This window comes from Crinia signifera, chromosome 7 (genome assembly GCF_055691185.1).
Source record: "Crinia signifera chromosome 7, ASM5569118v1, whole genome shotgun sequence".
Lineage (NCBI taxonomy): Eukaryota > Metazoa > Chordata > Amphibia > Anura > Myobatrachidae > Crinia > Crinia signifera.
In genome coordinates this window covers 189,164,575-189,184,086 of record NC_139223.1, presented here as the reverse complement: position 1 = coordinate 189,184,086, position 19,512 = coordinate 189,164,575, and the positions used below count along the sequence as shown (strand labels likewise).

The 19,512-nt window shown below is 46.1% G+C and overlaps 1 protein-coding gene across 1 annotated transcript in view; it reads right to left on the bottom strand.

The window, feature by feature from the left end:
- PDE11A (phosphodiesterase 11A) overlaps positions 1 to 19,512 on the bottom strand; it is a 383,685-nt gene that overhangs the window by 177,544 nt on the left and 186,629 nt on the right. Inside the window, exon 6 of the mRNA XM_083154719.1 lies at positions 1,688 to 1,820. Coding sequence (XP_083010845.1) covers positions 1,688 to 1,820 — 133 coding nt within the window. The remainder of the gene's footprint in view (positions 1 to 1,687; positions 1,821 to 19,512) is intronic.

The window sequence follows — 19,512 nt, the reverse complement described above, 5'->3', positions numbered from 1 at the left end:
TAGTGCCACAGCAATACACAATAGTTTTTCTATTTTTTTTACACTATAATCAGCTCGATGCCCACTGCCCAAGGGCATCGAGGACAGCCCCAGGCTTCAGCATGGACAGGTAAGTTCTGTGGGGGGGGGGGGGGGGGGCAGGTGACAGCACTTTTACTTCTGGAGGCCCCCACAATGTTGTTGCTCCTGAGCAAACACCATCCTTGCTCCACCCTGTATTAGTCTCTAAGACCACTGATGGGAGGTCCTTCAGTGCATGTCCTCATGGTCTAATACTTCCTTTCCTTTGAAGAATGTCTCCCGCCTGAACCTTGTTATAACCCTTGATACATATGAAAAAGTAGAGTAGTAAAAACATTGGAACATAGTCCAAGCACACCCACTGAAGAATGCAACTATGGTTGGATACAATTAGCCATAGAGCTTACTAAAGCCTTGTATCTCCCGCCTTTACTGCTCGGAGCTATACATCGACAAGCACAATTGCTAAAATGCATTGGCCTGAAAGTGCATGGAGTAAATGTGCTCGTAACGACCGCGGTAAAAGCAGAAAGCCCCACTTACCGCGGATATCTGTTCGCATCTCAGGAGGGTACAGGATGCCGCTGAATATCCCTGCTGGCAGTGGCATAACAATAGCCCCGCAGACCCCGTGGTTGCGGGGAGGCACTGTGTAAATGCGGACACGGGGGTCTGCAGGGCTATTGTACTGCTGCCGCCGCTGCACAGACGTCTGTGATGTGGCCGGCAGTGCCCTCCCCCCCAGCCGCCCATGCCCCCCTGTGCCTTACCCCTCCGCTCACCAGAGACCCGCAGATCTTCTCTGTGGTGCGGTCCCGGCTCCCCTCCTGCTTCTGCTTTGGAAATGGACCATCATAAAATGTCCACCCCCATACAGCAGACAGTTCTGTAAAACTGTCTGCTGTATGGGGGCGGACATTTTGTGATGGACCATTTTCATAGCAGAAGCAGGAGGGGAGCCCGGGACCGCACCACAGAGAAGATCTGCGGGTCTCTGGTGAGCGGAGGGGTAAGGCACGAGGGGAGCATGGGCGGCTGGGAGGGAGGGTTGCTAACTTTACTAGGGGGGGGAAGGGGGCTGCGAAATTTTCGTCGAGGGGGGGGCGCATAAATTATAGTTACTCAACTGCTGGGCACTTAACTCTGCAGCTACAATCCCACAGTAGGCACCAGGGGTAATTGAATCTGGCCCTACTGTATACATACACAAGCTTGCAATAGCTATGTCAGTAGTTAGACATTAAACAGCATGATTTACATATTTTGTTTGGGTTCCTCACTATATAAAATGACCCCCCCCCCCCTCTGACAGAGGGCCGTATTGAATGCGTATTTAACCCCTGCACCGTCCGCTCACCCCATTCTACGTTCCTGGGGAATCCTCGCTGTCAGAGGATGGCAAGGATTCCCCCAAACGGCGAGGCTCATGGCTAACAGGGAACCTGCTGCATTTAGCCACGAGTCTCGCTGTTTTAGCAGCCGCACATGGCGTTTCCCCGTCGCTGCAAAAACCTAGAGAGGGGGGAGATGGCGATGTGCGGGGGATCAGTTGAATACTGACCCTGCTCGCTGCCACAGCTCGCAATAAACATTGAATACTGCCCAGAGTATCACATGCTACCTGCACATGAATGCCGAGAAAGAACACCGCAATCAGCTCACTTACCTCGGCATCAAAGCGGGGATCCTGATAGGCATCACTGATGTTCACTGGAAGACCCGTGGAAGCGACTAGCTCAGCTATGCTGTTATTTATTAACCAGTCGGAATAGGAGGATTTCTCCAAGCTGTCCTTAAAACTATAGGAAAGAAACAAAAATGTGAAGACTCTTAGTAAGTAAACAGTCATATAACACTTTCATGCTTACATTGTGCATGTGGATAGTACTTTCACTTCATAACCATCAATTAGAAATGCTTCTATATGGTCTGATGCTAATACAAACCTGTCAGATAGTCAGGCTGTTACCATCCTAAGGCCCGATTCTCAGTGACAAGCAGATCCGAACATGGTCGCATTCAGATTTGGATGAATTGCAAATGGAATGCTAACTTGAGTCTATGCCTTTATTCTGAGTCGTGTGGATCTTTGAGACTACACTAGGGCCCTTATTCTGGTTCACTCGCAAAGGCAAATTCCTTTTCAAATGGACAAAGCCATGTGTACTGCAGGTGGGGCAGATATAACATGCGCAGAGAGAATTAGTGTCACGATCTCCGGTACATAACACTGGTCACCAGGCCAGGGATTGGCTAGACCTGATGGTAGACCTGATACACTTCAGGCTCAGTGGTTGCTTTGCTAACTACCAAGAGAATAGATGTTGAGGTGGATAGTGAAAACGCTAGCCTACTGTCCTTGATCCTCCCCTTGCCATCGGGTGTCACGTGGTTGTGATGTCAGATGTCCTTTAATTCACTTGGATCGAAACAAATAGTGAGATGAAGCCGCTTACATATTTGCGTATACATCAAATCAGGCGCACAGTCCGTGACAATAATTAAGATAGTTTAATTACTTTGCATTTTATGACCGTCCTTATTCATTTTTATTTCCCATTATATGCTGCTCTTCATGTCTGCATGCTAATAGTCAGATGTCTGATGGTGCTGGGCGACAGATGGGAACCTGATCAAATCCGATGATTTATACCTGCATCATCCCACTATAACTCACATATCGCGCAGCCACGGAAAATCCCTCTATGTTAAATAATATCTGTATTAAATATTTTCAGAGAGTATTTTCAGCATATACTGAGTCTTAGAAAATATAAATACGTAAAAAAAACTACCACCAGTAACACAGCCAGTCAATAATGGGATTATTTCCAAAATATTGAAGTAATGGACAAATTACCCTCATTAGGACCTGAAGCCGTATTGAGCACAAGTCAACCACAATTACACTTGTAAGATCCGTCCACCAAATGGGCTTGTGAGCACCTGTGCTGCAGTCTCACACTCTGGGGGTTATTCTAATTCGTTCAGTCCCCCCGATGTTTTGCGTATGCGCAGACGCATTTCTGCGCATTTGCAGATGCAAGGTGCTTGCTGTCACAGCGAACAGAGTGTTCGGTGCGCGTACCCACCAAAGACTGGAGGCCAGGGGCGGCGGGCCGGGGGATTCCCCCATGGGTTACAAGGGCGTTCCCATGAAAATACTGGGTGTCCTCATGCAAATTGCCCGGTGACGCGGGTGTGGGGGCCAGGAAGCTTACACCACCAGCTGCCCGCCCAGTTCCTGTCGAGGGTGAACACAAATCTAAGTGACCAGAGAGTCCCTTAGATATGCGTGCAACCTCTACATCATTGAAACGATGTGGGAGTTTCCCCCATAGGCTGCAAATGGATGTTAATGTTAAATATGCATTTGCAGCTGTGTGGGCGAACCCCCGTTCCAAGGGGGGGGGCCGTCGGGCGGCGTCTGGGGGACCCACAAGGCTGCGAATGTAGCAGCCTTGCGAGTCAACCAGAATAAGGGCCTCTGTAACTGGCTGATATATGGCTCACTGCTCGGTCTTACATAGGCAGTATACTGTTTCCTTCAGAACCATGGACAGCACTGAGTTATTGAGGAGATTATCCAACAGTGAACAAGTTGTATAAGTTGTTATAGTTTCCTCCTTTTGGGTCTTATTCAGACCTGTTTGCTAGGTTGCACATACTTGCCAAAGGGCCCCCCCCAACCCCCGCCGCCCACAGTCTGTTCGCTAGCATGTGATCTGTAGCTGGCATGTGATCTTCTCGGGCATCCGAGAAGAATAAGACCACACTGTATACCCATTTTAATAAAACAATTTTTTCAGGAGCATGTTTCCTGTTAAACAAATGATCAACTCATAAGAATAATGCACTTGAAGACGATTCTGCTCATAGATACAAGTGAAACCCCGGGAATGCAAAATATTACCAACTTTCATGGAACTAAATCACAGTCTTGTGAAATCTATCAGGGTACAGGCAGCTGACTCTTGGGGTGCCCACACCGCAAACCCTGCACCCCTTCAAAATACATACCTCTATATCTGCATTGCAGGTATCACCGGAAACAGGCTCAGATGCCATGTTTCCAGAAATCACCAGGAAAATGTCAGCCACGCCATTTTCCCAGAGATGGGCCTATGTACACTATATGCTGACAAGAGTCTGTAGCGGAAACCAGCCAATGAGAAAGAAAAGTGTGTGTAGGAGGGAGCCCATACAGAGGGCAAGCCCCTCATGTTATCCATATTAGTTATCCTTGCGGGTGGAGGGTGTGGGGGCCTGGGGCGGCGACCATCGAATGATGTGGGTGTTCCCCTGCAGGCTGGGAATGGATGTTTATGTCAAACATCCATTCACAGCCAGTGCGAACATACACACCTTACGAACCGTGGGCCGGCGTACCACCATTCACAAGGCGGGATCTGGTTGACTCGCAAGGATGCGAATTCGCATCCGAGCTGATAAATCAGAATAGCCCCCTGCGTCTGCATTCTGACTGAAGGCCAAAAGTAGGAGAAACAAACCACAGTCACCAGGAAAGAGGTGCTTATGAAGCCCCACACAAAAAAAAACACAGGATAGTGGTGGCAGCAATAAGTCTCCTACAACTGGTGCAATATTGCCAATACTGTAATTGGCCGACCAAACGGGACAGGAAGGAGTTACATAGTTACATAGTAGGTAAGGCTGAAAAAAGACTTGCGTCCATCTAGTTCAACCTGGTATAGATATCCATTGCTGATTTGGTAGGTTCTGGTATTTTACAGACAAATTATATTTCTTATTTGTACCCATGGATGTTTTTCTCCAGTAAATGTTTGTCCAACTTTGCCTTGAACGCATTTAATGAGCCAGCCATTACCACCTCTCTGGGAAGAGAGTTCCAGAGTTTGACTGTTCTGACCGTAAAGAAATTCTTTCTACTAGCTGAATGAAATCTTTTTTCTTCTAATCTATACTCATGCCCTCGCGTCCTAGATTCCTTTCTAGTAGAAAATAGGGTGTGTGACAGTTCCTTATATTGGCCCTTGATATACTTGTACATGTTGAGCATGTCCCCCCTTAAACGTCTCTTTTCTAATGTAAATAGTCCCAAATTGCTTAATCTCTCCCCGTAGCTTAAATTCTCCATTCCCCTAATAAGCTTTGTTGCTCGCCTTTGGACTTTTTCTAATTCTATGATGTCCTTTTTATAGTGTGGGGCCCAGAACTGTACTCCGTACTCTAGGTGAGGTCTCACCAATGCTTTATATAGTGGCATAATTACCCTTGAGTCCCTAGTTTCCATTCCCCTCTTAATACATGCCAGAATTTTGTTGGCCTTTTTTGTAGCTACATTACAATGGGCACTACATCCTAGTTTGCTGTCTATTTGGACTCCTAGATCCTTTTCAAGTATGGAATTACCCAGTTCCTCTCCGCTAAGGTTGTAACTTGCACACTGGTTGTGTCTCCCAAGGTGCATAACCTTACATTTATCTACATTGAACCTCATCTTCCATTTTTTTGCCCACTCATCTAGAATTGCAAGATCATTTTGAAGCATGGTGACATCTTCTGGTGATTTGATGACTTTGCTAAGTTTTGTATCGTCCGAGTATGCAGGAAGATGAGGTTGGAGATGTAAAGAGCAGTGGAATTATAGAAGCCATTGTATGTAAGGGCATAGGCGAATCTAAGGGGTGGTCCGGGGGTGCACCGGACCACCCATTAGATCCGGCTGCTAACATTAGGGCACTTGAAGGCAGCAGCGGCTATGCTCATGTTTTTGAGCGCTGAGCCACCTGCTCCCACTGTGCCGCCGGACAGGGACATTTTTACAGGGGGAGCTGCACGGCTCGTCCCGCTGTTACTACAGGATACTGCCGCCGGAAGACTGTCCTCCTCCGCTGAGTCATCCGCTGGCTGCCCGCCCCGCTTGTGCAGTTGAAATAAGCTGGGTCGTAGTGCAGCAGCAGAGCCAGCGGAAGCCGATCGGCGGGCGGACGGGTGTAAAGCTGCCGTCACAACAGGTAAATTGCTGCTGTAGTTAAGCAGGTTTGTTTTATCTCCCTTGTTACATGTATAACGGGGGAGTGGCTTGCAGGAGCGGCACTTAGCCATGTCCCTTTCTATGAGACCACACCCCCTGCCCTACTACAGCATTGAGTTGAATCTGGGACCACCCATTAGCAAAGTTCTAGATTCGCCAGTGTGTAAGGGTGAGGAGTTTGGAGAGGATTCTGGATGGGAACAGGAGCCAGCACAGAGAGGTGAAGCGGTAGGTGAGGAAGATAAGTCTAGCTGCGGAGTTGATAAAAAAAACACACTTTAGTAAATATACCCCTAAATCCTCCATGTTATTGTAAAGACTACTACTTATTTATTATTAGAAATAGCCCTCTGCCATCCTATATAAGGACTCTAAATTAACTTACGGCCTTGTGCTTTTACAGCAATTCTCCATCTATAATCTTTAATGTACTTATATTTAAGAGCCCGGGTTGCATCATCAAATATATAAAACAAGTCTATTTTTTTTTAAACAAGTGAAAAGTTATTTCCGTGTCATCTTCAATAAAGTCGCCAGATACATTTTGAAGACATTTATTTAAAACACTTGTTACATTGGTTTCACATAATGTTAATGTGTGAGAAATCACATGACTGAATTCTAGCAACCTGCCACATAGTGTTGTGAAAGATGCATTGACTGATGTGTAGCGCATTATGTAAGTAGCTCCTATTCCTGGCTTGGTTTGCACAAGTCCATTGCTGTTATTATGCCCTAGAGCACATTTATCTGTACTTTACGTAGTGCTATACTACTGTTGTTTATAGAGATGTTGAGACAAAGGGGGAAATTTACAAAAAAAAAAAAATCTATGGCAAAAATATGTATTTTCGTATTCTTAAGGTTGGGACATTCGTATTTGTATTTACAAATACGAATGAATACACCATCGAAAGAATACGACAGAAATCACCATTCAAAAGAATGGTGGTTCCTGATTTACTAAGCGGCTGTATTGAAAATACGGCCGCTAATTAGTGTAAAACGGCCACGAATGTACGGCAGGAAAATACACTTTATTTTCCTATCGAATTTGGCTTTAGCCTGCACGGATCAGTCAGATCCGTGCAGGCTTCAGTGTAAAAAACATAGAGAAATTAATAAATAAATTAAAAAAAACAGCGTGGGGTCCCCCCCACAGCTGTAACCAGCACCAGGCTGAAAGAGCCGGGGCCAGTAATAAAAAAATCAGGAAACCCGACAAATAGGAGTTCCCCAATTTTTTAAAACCAGCCCCAGGCTCCAGGTCCGGGGCTGGTTCCCAAAATACGGGGGACAAAATGACTAGGGGTCCCCCATATTTTAAGAAACAGCCCCAGGCCAAACCAGCAAGCAGGGTAAAGTCACAGCCTGGGGACACTTTTTATATAAGGTCCCGCGACCAAAACATCACCCTACCGACCAGTCAGCCTGGCCAGGGGCCATGGGGGAGTGGGGACCCCCCCAATAAAGGCCCCCCCCCCTTCAGGACTTATCTGACCAGGCTGAATCCTGGTGCCGTCAGCCTCTAGTGGTCGACCATGGTCGATGCTGTATACTATAACCTTAAGGCATGCATAGGACCTTAAACTAAAGTGACTTCATGCCAGGCCAAAATATTACCCAGGTTCTTTCAGTGGTAATTAATAGCTAAATATCTCTATATAGATATTTTTATATCTCTAGCATGCCACTTACGCTAGTGTAGCAAATTACAGGCGAAACATAACCTATAACTGGTTGAAAATGGCCACAACTGAATAATAAAGGACCATATGTACTAAGCTTGAATAGTGAAAATGAAGAGTGATAGCCAATCAGCTCCTAACTGCCATGTTACAGGCTGGGTTTGAAAAATGACAGACAGGAGCTGATTGGCTGGTGGTTTATAACTCTCCTTTTTTACCACTTTTCAAGGCTTAGTACATCTGGCCCTACCCCTTGAGCCTTGTAATGCCACACAGAAAAAAAAGAGAAAATGCAAGTGCACACTTTAAGCACTCAGGGGTAAATTTATTATAGTAACCAACCAAGATTCTGTCTATCATTTTCTAGGATGCAATAGAAATATTATGGGCATAATCATATCATTTGTCTATTGCATTGTACACACACATTGATACACAAAATGTGATTGGTTGCTATGGGCAACATCACCTTTTTTTAATTGGTAGTTTTAGTAAATTTACCCCTATATCACGAACCTGGGTGTTTGTTCTTCTGTTCGTCAGTTTCTGCATGGTCTTTCAGTGTATTCTGCCTGGATTCAGTTAGCCTGAACCTAGGCTGCAATCATTGTGTGTGAAACCAGGCTCAGCTCTCCCTGATTACACACCTGAGAGTCTCTAGTCCAGTGTTCTGATAGCTGTAACCCCTTAGCTTCCCTGCTAGCAGCAGTTCAGCATTCACCATTTGAACTCTCACTGTAATACTCTAAATCCACTCCTGAGATTACAATTACCACCCTGTAAATCTGCCTATCCATGTTTGGGAAGGAGATTCAATATCCTGCTTGAGCAACAGGAAGTTGCCTTGAGAAATGTTGCTGATTGGACCTGGTTCCTTGTCTCTGACTTGTCATTGTCCTTGACGTTGATTGTCATATCTGATGCTTCTAGGCTCCTGTTGTTATCCAGACCTGTACCTGCAACCTGCGCTATTGATCACCTGCCGTTGTCCGGCAATTCAGAATCATCTAGCCACAGCTGCTGACCGGCCATCCAGCATAGATTCGTATTCATCCTCCAACTAATATTCAGTGAATATTCATCCTCCATATTCCAGTCACTATCCAGCGAGTAATCGTCATCCGGATTCCACTGCTCGTCAGTGTGTACCCGCTATCTGAATCTCAACCGTTCATCTTCTGCTGCCCGGCTTTCTAGCCACTCATCTACTGATTCCCGGCTTCTATTACTTATAAGACGCTGACAGTATCCAGACATCTCCTCTATTCATCCCTGCTGCAATACTAAGATGCTTTCTGTCTCCAGAGGTACTTATGTGGTATATTGTATGCTCTCCGGCTAGTTGTAAAAAAGTGAGGTGGAAATGGCATATGCGGCTGTCAAAATGGTGAAGCTTGTGGCTATATGCAGCAAACCTCGCCATTAGGGGAATCCTCGCTGTCCTCTGGTGGTGAGGCTTCCCCCGGAACATAGAATAGGGTGAGCTGCCCGTAAGGGGGTTAAACGGCGAGGATGGCTAATTTTTTTTTTTGTTTGGGGGGGGGGGGGGGGGTTTCTCGTCAAAAACAAGCCATCCGCGCCATAAAAAAAACCCTCGCCGGCCCCATTGAATACATGTGTATGAGATGTTAGAATCTATTACAACAGTTATGTCTGCATTGCTGCCCAGGAGCTTCTCATGTTCTTCAAGGGGCCACACCAGAACCAACAGTCATGTTTCCGAGCTGTAAATGCCGCCGCCAATTCATCAGTAGCTTCCGCCGATGCCACCAACGACTTTGTTTAACATTGAGGGGGAGAGTTATCAAGCCTTGGAAAGAGTGTAGTAGTCCCCCCAAAGCAACCAATCAGCTTTGAACTGTAATTTCATAGATTGTGATAGATAAATGACATGAAAAAGCTGGTTGGCTGTTTTGTACTATCAGCTTTTCATTTTATCTCTCACCAAGGCTTGATGCATTTCCCAAAGCTTGATACTTCTCCCCCTTAGGAAAGCTTTACAGCCTGTTCCCTTACAACATAAGCCTCTTCCACCTCTGTGATAAGTCAGCACAAAGGGTTTCATAATACAATTTTTTTAAGTAAAATGAACGTGACAAATATTTAGCTGGAGATAAAAGTTCTCAAGTATTTTAGATGTCACACAATGTTATATAACAAGTCAAAACAATGGTTCTATGTGAGAGTCATTTGTTTAATGTCAGGCTCTTCTGTACAAGTGCATATGACAAAAGTAAGCTACACATTGCTCAGAATATAATGAGATAGATCAAAACTTTTTGATAATCCGTAGGCAGTCAGCAATTAGTTAAAATTCTGCAGCATAATAATTGTTAAAGGGGAATGTCACCTGTGCGAATGGTATATTATTACCAGCAAGGGGACCCGAATTTTGGGAGCCTCCCGTCCATTCCAGGAGGGTATGCAAGTATGTTCTAGGTTGTCATCATCTAGAACGCAGGCAGTGGCGGAACTGGTAAATGGTTGGCCCATAAGCAAAAATATTATTTGAGCCCCTCTCCTCCACTCCATCCCAAGTTCACAATATGCCACAAAGCAGTGGGTGGCAGCATGCCATATTTGCATATAATTTGCATACAATTCGATCCACTGTATGATTTAGCACACCCCCAGTATCCACATCGTGGTACGTGTCCTCCCAACCTGTTCATACCCCCAATATCCACATCAGAGTGGAGTTGATCTTATAAAGTGTGGCGAGTGCAGCGAGCCACCGAACCCGAAGCGTGGCGAACGCAGCGTGCCCCGCAAGGGGACAAGGAAAACACATGTCAAGTAATCCATGTCCCCCCACAGGGCTCGCTTTGCTCACCACCCTTCAGGCTCGTTTTCCGCGACCGCTCACCACGCATTACAAAATCAACTCCATGCGATGTGGATAGAGGGGGTATGAACAAGTCGGGAGGAAGCGTACCGCATCCCCTCGCAGGGCTCGATGTGCTTGCCACGCTTCGGGCTGACGTGGATAGTGGGGGTGTGCTAAATCGCATCGCGTATCGATTGCATGCAATTTGCATACAATGCAATCCATAGGGAAGTGCCACCGTGAAACTACACAAGTACCGAAGATGCCACTCTAGGTAAGAAGCCAAGGGGTAGTACAGCATCAGAGGGGTGTGCCAAAGCGAACAGCTGGTGACACCAAAGGACAAGTTGATGCATTCATTATGAATCTGGATCTGTTCAGGAAATATGATCACAATTTGGCCAGGGAGATCACAGAGTTTAAGGCCCACTTCAAAATGAATGTTGGCTAACCATAACAGTACATGTGACCAGCTTAATGCTTACTAAAAGTGTAGCCAATCTCATTGCTGCCGCAATGCATAATACAACATGGAATTGTTGTACAGGTTGAGTATCCCGTGTTTGATGTGTTTAAACAACATAAATGCAAGATACCTCAAAATACTTAATTGAAACTAGATGATTCATCGCGCCCTACGGGCGCTCTTCACACCGTCGTAAGGGGCTGCGCCCCCTTAATTTGTGAACATTTGTATATGAGAAATATGGTTAGAATTGTATGTAAGATGCCTGTATTGCAACTTGAGTTACAGGTGAAATGTGTTAAATAGAGAGCATATGATTTGGAAGGGGGTGTGTATTGTTTTATTTAATTAAAAAGCGGTTACAGAGTAAGATGTACATTGATAGTGTGGAGGGTACAGTGACATTTGTGGGTGTGGGGGGGTGCGTGCGTGTTGTTTAGGTGTGTGTGTGCGCAATAGTATAGTAGGGTGTTTTTGAGTCAGCGGCACCCCATTGGCGGAGGTCACGACACAGGAAAACAGGAGGCTGGGTAGTGATAGGGGTGTGTGGGCATAAGTGGGACTAAAGAGGAGGGTGGGGGACACTGTGCAGCTTCTGCCAGTGGGTGAGGGTCCAGCGTGGCAGCACAGGAGTACAGGAAGGTGGCCCTGAGTCAGTGTCTCCTCCTACTGGGTGGGAGTTAGGGTGGATGAGAGCAGGAGGCTGGGCTATGAGGCATGATAGGGGTATGTGGGCAACACAGCGTCAGCGACTCCCTAGTGGTGGAAGTTACGGTTCAGGAGAGCAGGAAGCTGGGTAGTGATAGGGGTGTGTTGGCATAAGGGGGACTAAAGAGGAGGGTGGGGGACACTGTGCAGCTTCTGCCAGTGGGTGAGGGTCCAGCGTGGCAGCACAGGAGTACAGGACGATGGCCCTGAGTCAGTGTCTCCTCCTACTGGATGGGAGTTAGGGTGCATGAGAGCAGGAGGCTGGGTGGTAAAGCATGATAGGGGAATGTGGGCAACACAGGGTGAGCGGCTTCCCACTGGCGAAAGTTACGGGGCAGGAGAACAGGAGGCAAGGCAGTGATAGAGGTGTGTGGGCATGAGGGGTAGTAAAGGTTTTTGGCTGTTGCAGAGTAGGGATGGGCATTGGTGCAGACGCCATCGATGGTTGGCATTGATGGCGATTTTGCACCATGCCATCGATAGCAGTAACATATTACTTGGATAACCATCGATTGTTGTAGCTATCGATGGTCATCCAATATATCTGACTGAATAGGCCGTGGGTCAATCAGAACTCGGTGGCGGGACTTCCGGGTGTGGGGGGGCGGAGCTATGCTCCGTGTCCCGGCACCTTAAAAAAATTTGAAACTTGATTGGTTCTCCTTTGCCATTGATGTAGGGAAACCATCTGGTCCTCCCACATCGATGGCAAAAGTATTCAACATCGGCCATAAACCATCGATGATTTGAAATCATTGATGGTCAATGGGCATCCCTAGAACTGGAGGATGGTGGGGGACAGTATGCAGCTCCCGGCAGTGGGTGACCGTCTCCTCGCACTGGGAGGGAGTGAGGGTGCATGAGAGCAGGAGGCTGTATAATAGTGGTATGTGGGCAAGACATTGATAAAAGTTGTGGCGCTGGTGCAGAGGACCGTGGGGACACTTCTGGCAGTGGGGGGCCTTGAAGGGGGGTCTGCAAATTGCGGGAGGGGGGTTGTGGGGGTCTGCGAATCGCGGGAGGGGGGCGCGGGGGGTCATGAATCGTGGGAGGGGGGGTCGTGGGGGGCCGCGAATCGCGGGAGGGCGTGTTCGGGGGGGGGGTGCCGTGAATCGTGGGAGGGGTGTGTGAATCGCTGGGGGGGGGGGGGGTGTCACGGGGGTTCCCCAAGTCGCGGGAGGGGGCGCCGGAGGTGCTGTGGGGTGCCGTTAAATCGCGGGAGGGGGTCCGCAAATCGCAGTGGGGGGGGGGGGTGTTGCCGTGAATCTCAGGAGGGGGCGGGGGTTTGCAAATCGCAGGAGGGGGGCGCGGCGAATCGCGGGAGGGGGTGCGGTGGTGGCATGAATTGCGGGGGGTGCCACAAATCACGGGAGGGGGGGTCGCGTGGGGCCGCAAATCGCAGGAGGGGGTCCGCGGGGGGTGCCGTGAATCGCGGGTGGGGGCTTGGGTCCTCAAATCATGTGAGGGGGGCGCCGTGAATCGCTGGAGGGGGGGTCGTGGGGGTCCTGCGAATTGCGGGGGGGGGGGTCCGCGAATGGGGGGAGGGGGGGGGTCGCGGGGGTCCTGCGAATGGGGGGAGGGGGGGTCGCGGGGGTGCCGCGAATCGTGGGAGGGGGGTCGTGGGTGTTGGGGGGGGGTTTGCTGGCAGAGGGGGGGTGCGGGAGTAATGGTGGATGGTGGCTGTGGAGTAATGGTGGATGGTGGGTGTGTATGTAGCTCTGGCTGGGCGGGGGGAGGTGATGTCAAGGGGGTGGAACGTCATACACATGAAAACGTCATACAGATAAAACACTGGTCTTTTCCCTAGGGGGGGCGGGTTTGTGTATCCAGCTGGGCGGGAGCGTTAGCTACACAGGGGATAAGTGACAGATCTGGCTAAATATATAAGAGATGTGAAAATATTGCAAAATACGGAATAATCCGTTATACAAAATTCTTCTGGTCCCGAGCATTTTAATAAGGGATACTCAAACTGTATTATGCAAACCATTCAATTCACCTTACCCAGGGATAATGGTTTTTAATTTGTTCCTTTATACTAATAATTAATATTAATCATATGCCTAATCAAACAATTATAAAGATTATAGTTATACCACTTCTTTTTTACATTTAAAGTTAGATTATCCTTCCCCTTGCATCTGTTTTGAGGGAATGCTCAACTCTTCTAATAAAGGCCCTTATTCTGGTTGGTTCGGTAATATCCGCGTGCGGTCGGTCCGCCGATGTTTAGTGTTTGCGCATGTGCAGAGGCGTCTCTGCGCATGTGCGAACGGGACGCACGTCCAAATTCCGCATGAAATGTGTACACTACGAACAGGGGGTGGAGAGGGGCGTGAAGGGCTGTTTGGGCTCATTACCATATGTTTACACCCCGCGTTTCATGGGCATTCCCATGAAAACGCTGGGCGTACGTATGGTAATGCACGTGTAGGGGGCGGATATATGACATTGCCGGATGTCAGCTGCCCGCCCAGATCCCTGCTTTTGCACGGAGAAATGCCCGTGTGGTCTGAGGTTGCGGGAGCTGCCTGACCACTCGGTCCTGCATTCGATGGTCTGCGACCATCGAATGATGGGGGAGGTTCCCTGAGATGGAGGAGGTGTATTCATGAGAAATACACTTGCGGTCTGTTCGGACAGCTTCTTACCGCATTCGGACGGAGTGAGCGATCCGTACGAAAGGCGGGGTTTAGGACGCACGGTCCTGCCCGCATATTCGGCTCCGTCCGCACAGACCAGAATAAGGCCCAAAGAGAGGAAAAAAAAGGTAATTTAATAACTTTATGATGTGTTTTTTTTTTTTCTTTTCATTTGTATATTCTTTTAATTGTTTTATATGAATGTTTACTGACCAGTAGTTATGTGATTAGTTTAAAAAAATTGTATACAAATTATTATCTGTCCCTTTGTGCAGTTTTTTCCTGTGACTTTATAGATACTGCACAATCACACATTTTGCATAGCTAGTTGTAAAATATAGATACAGAGATGGAGCCATCCTCATCTACCCATCTCTGGATAGCCATGGTGAGCCATGGCTATCCAAGGCCTATTGCTCTCAGCTGCAATACAATACTTATAACAATACAGTAGGGGATTAGCAGAGTAATCCCATTACTCACTTATTCCTATTAAAGGGCTAGATGAGGATGGCTCCACCTGTAACACTGACCAACCATCATTTTTAATAGAGCAATGACTGTGTAGTGCTGATTCCGTATATATGACATCGTCTTTTCTAGATTGGCTCTATATTTTAAAATACATAGACAAGAACCAATGCGAACGGCCCAACTTCCAACTATCAGTGGCCAATTACTTATATACAAAGGGGGTATATGCCTAATAATTCTGAGTGAACATCGTCCTAGAATATTTACATTTCTCACCTTCTAGGGCTGTCAGGTAGATTCCCATAAACACGTATTATGGCTAAGTTCTCTATTAGTTGAGAGTATCCATTATTATCTCAAGAACTAGATTCAAAAAAACTACTTACAGATGGAGTCGGCCTGTTTCTTGCAGGGGCTGGTGATTCTATCGCAAGCCCCCGCCAGCGGCCGGCGCTCACACGCGTCCCATGGCTCCGCCACCTCCCCCGGTGTCCCTCGCCGTCCCGCTGTCCCCCCTATCCCTGCCCATCTCCCTGAAGTGGAGATGGGCAGGGACCCACAGTGGCGCCGTCCTGAAACTGGGATGCGCGTACGAGTGAGACGCACGCTCGTCCCACTAAGATGGAGTGCCTGTGCGCCGGCGATATCCAGCGGAGACACAAAGAAGAGAGGCACTCCATCTGTACATTTATTTTAATGCAGAAACCCACAAAATACCCTAGATTAGTTTACATTTCCATGGCAAATAAACAATGTGGGTTTTTTTGTTGGGTTGTGATACTGCAGTAATTTACTCTAAACTAGTCATTAGAAATCTGAAGGCTCGGTGAATTTTACGCAATCTCAACTGTATCAATTTCTTGCAAACCGTAGTGTACAACACACTGCAGAGATACTTAGAAGTGTGATGGTAGAAAAGCAAGATAAATATTTTATAAGCCCTTAACAGTTTCGCAAAGGAAATCAATGAGCCTTCACATTTTGTGTAACATCATGCAAAACAAAGAAGAGACGAGCTCTGCACAAATGTTCTAGGGGAGATAACCATGATGAAATATTTTGTTCTAAAGATCTGTGATTTAGGGGACTATATAAGAAACTGTGGAATGATAATCAGGCGGCACTCACGGATTTTGTACCAGTCAGACTCGTGCAAACTTTATTTCAAAGTCAATCCGACATGTTTCAGGCTATTAAGCCTGTCTTTAGGGATCAAATGACACTCACTGTGTAAAATATTCAAATACTCAGTCAGCCCCTTCTTCTGATGTCATCAACCATCGCCACACACGTGGCCTTTTCCAGGGAGCCAAGCCTCACTATGGATGCCGCACCAAGCGGTCTCCATAACAACAATAATCAAGTATTTCCCTCATTTACTTCACTTGGATCTACTGTAGATTCCTGTGAATCCTTTATACTTGGGCAATATACTAGGGCAATATACTAGGGCTTATAATAGGGAAATACTCGATTTAAATGTAAATCAAAGTTTTACCCGAAACATGTTAAAGGAGGAGGAATGCTTCAATTCTATCGTAAGTACAGAACTGAGAAAAGTAGAAACTATTAAAAAGAAAAATGTAAGCAAAAAGAATGGGAAGCTATTGAATCACTCAGGAATAATGAGGAGATAATCATTAAAGCCACTGACAAGGGTGGTGTCATTGTCATGAACAAAGTGGATTATATAAATAAAATTGAAAGACAATTAGGTGATAATCTGACATATAAGAAACTTAAAAGCGACCCCACCCAAAATGTTGTTAAGGGTTTACAAGACCTCGCAAAAAAAGCGTTTGACAAGGGTGTTCTGACAAAGGCAGAGTTGGAGTATATAAATATTACAAATACATGAACTCCGACTATCTATGTATTGCCCAAAATACATAAACATCTTACTAAACCATCTGGGTGCCCCATAATAATGGGAACCTGTAGTATAAGTTCCTATCTGTCAGCTGTTGTAGATTTTTATCTTCAGCCACTAGTAACCAAGACATCCTCATTTCTTAAAGACACAGGAGATGTATTGAAAATTTATTATATATCATAATAGATTGGGAAAAGGGGCAGGAGGCAATTGAATATTTTTTAAATGAAAGTATATGTTCGATTGAATTAAGAAATGTCATTTTAGAAGCCATCTCTTTTATTCTAAAAAACAATTATTTATATTTTAACGGGAGCTACTTTTTACAGATTAAGGGCACCACCATGGGCACCAGGTTTGCCCCTAGTTATGGCCTTCTGGGAAACTGGAGTGGTCAGTGAGGGTTTGGCGGGAAAGGCAGGCCTGGTGTCCTGGTGGCGCTTCATAGATGATGTGCTTTTTATCTGGAGAGGGGATGAAAAAACCCTCGTCTTTCTGTGAACTTTTAAATCAAAATTCTTTTAATATAGTGCTTACTTTTAACAGCAGTAAGACAAATCTAGTCTTTCTGGACCTAGTCATCTATATCGAATCTGGGAAGATCCAGACGAAAACTCACAGGAAAATCACAGACTCCAATTCCTATATAAACATCAATAGTGAGCACCATCAGAGAAGGTTAGAAAATATACCCTTAAGCCAATACAAACGCCTTAAAATAAACTGCACCAATGAAAGCACTTTAAAAGAACAGATAACAGAAATTGAAACCCTTAAAACAAAAAAAGGAGATCCTGAAAAACTCCTTGAGGAGTCCAAATCAAAAATTAATGAGATAGACAGGTCAGAATTATTAAGAGAAAAATCCAAAGTAAATAGAGAAACAACTTCACAGAATGTGCATTTTTTTCTCAATACGGCTCACACCATAAGAAGGTGGAGTCCATTTTTAGAAAGAATTGGAAGATCTTAAAGGATGACCCAATCTTGGGGGGGGTGTAATGCCAGAAAAACCTAGATTTATATACCGGCTAGCACAATCCTTGAAAAACTTTTTAGTTAACAGTGCACTTAAAAAAAAATCTGGGAGTAGCAAAAGGAATCTAGGATTCCACAAATGTGGCTCCTGCGCTATGTGCAGGAGCACTAATGGTGAGCCATATGAGAAAAAAGCGACCACCTTTGAAGTGAAAGGAACAATTGGAAAAGTAGGGATCTAGAGTGCAGACTCGCAAAATGCGAGATAAAATGGATTTTCACTCTGGATTCCCTCTTTCCCAATGAACACAATGCGGATTTTGAACTGAAATGGTTTTGAGAATAGTTTTTATCCATGATTTCATATGAATTTTTATTGTATTTTAATGAGATTTAATTTTTCTATTTTTCTATTTTTTTTATATGATAACCTTGGAGGAAGTATGGAAGAAAACCTACAAGGCACTCCCGATATAGGGATGGACTGTGCCGCAATACATAGTACGGCATAGATACAGTATAAGGTAGGAGGAGACAGAAGCCTGGACAAAAATATCATCCTGCCCTCAGATCATTATTGAAACAACCAGCGCCGGCAATAAGAAACCTAACTTTGGATGTCCGAAATCCGGAAACGGAAGTGACGAATGCCACAGTGGAATACAAGCGGAAGTCAGTTTGTGGAACGCACACGACTTCCAGTCTGCGAAAAAAGGCGCGATATAGTGGCACCTTCTGGGGCGCATCCAGCATACAGGAGGGGTATACATATTACACGGACTAATGGCACAGATCTTTATCCAGACCTGATGAAGGAGAATAAGTCTCCGAAAAGCGTAGCTTGGATAAGGATCGTGGGCAGCAGCACTTTCAGCACGGACACTTTATTGCACGAGCACTTTCTGGGACAAAATTTCCTGCGGTGGCGCCGGGCAGAATAGCTCGGCTTCCACACTTTGCTATTTGGCATAGTCCACCGCAGCACCATACAAGGGTGAGGTTTTCCATCTGTTTGGGATTTTTCAATCCTATTGTGCTTATCTTTGTTGAAGTGTTTAATGCCCTATTTATTATCTGGATTTTTATCGAAATTGTTTATGAAATAAATCGTCATTTGTTTATAAAAAGAAAAAACTCATTCATTGAACATCGTATATCACCTGAGCGCCATTTTTACACTCATTCTTCCTGTTAAAATCATGGAGAGTGAAACTAGTAAAAATATATAGACGTGTTTCAATTCTATTCCAATCATGTTCTAAAATGCCTTTGACTGGTGTGTGAGCCCTATAATCAAGGTCGCCATCAGACTTGCTGGGCACAGATAAAGGGAGGGTGTGTGGCCAATAGTGGTAGGCGTGGCAAGACCCCTTCCTCTGAAATGCATGTGTGACCACGAAGCGGCCACCCATGATGCACTAGGATAGTGCCATTCCCCAATGCGGTGGGCAGCAGTGGCGGAGGATGAGGAGGTGACGCAATCGCTCTACACATTGCACAAGGAGAGAGGGGAATAATTGCTTCTGCCTCCCTCCTCAGCCGGCACTCAGCAGCTTGTACCATGTGTTGGGCTGGGGAGAGAGGAAGCTGCAGCAGACAATAATCTCTGTCCTTTCCAAAATTCCCCCTGCAAGAGGCCCTCAGCAATCACGGGCCCCTCCAACAGGCCCAGGTAAAGAGTACCCCTTCCTCCCCTCTTGGCACCACAGTCCATCTGTCCAACTCATTTTTTGAGACGTTCTAAGTGTTTAAATGGGCGGAGATTTAATCAGCAACCAACCAGAGTAATGCAATGGTTCCCATATCAGAAGATGAC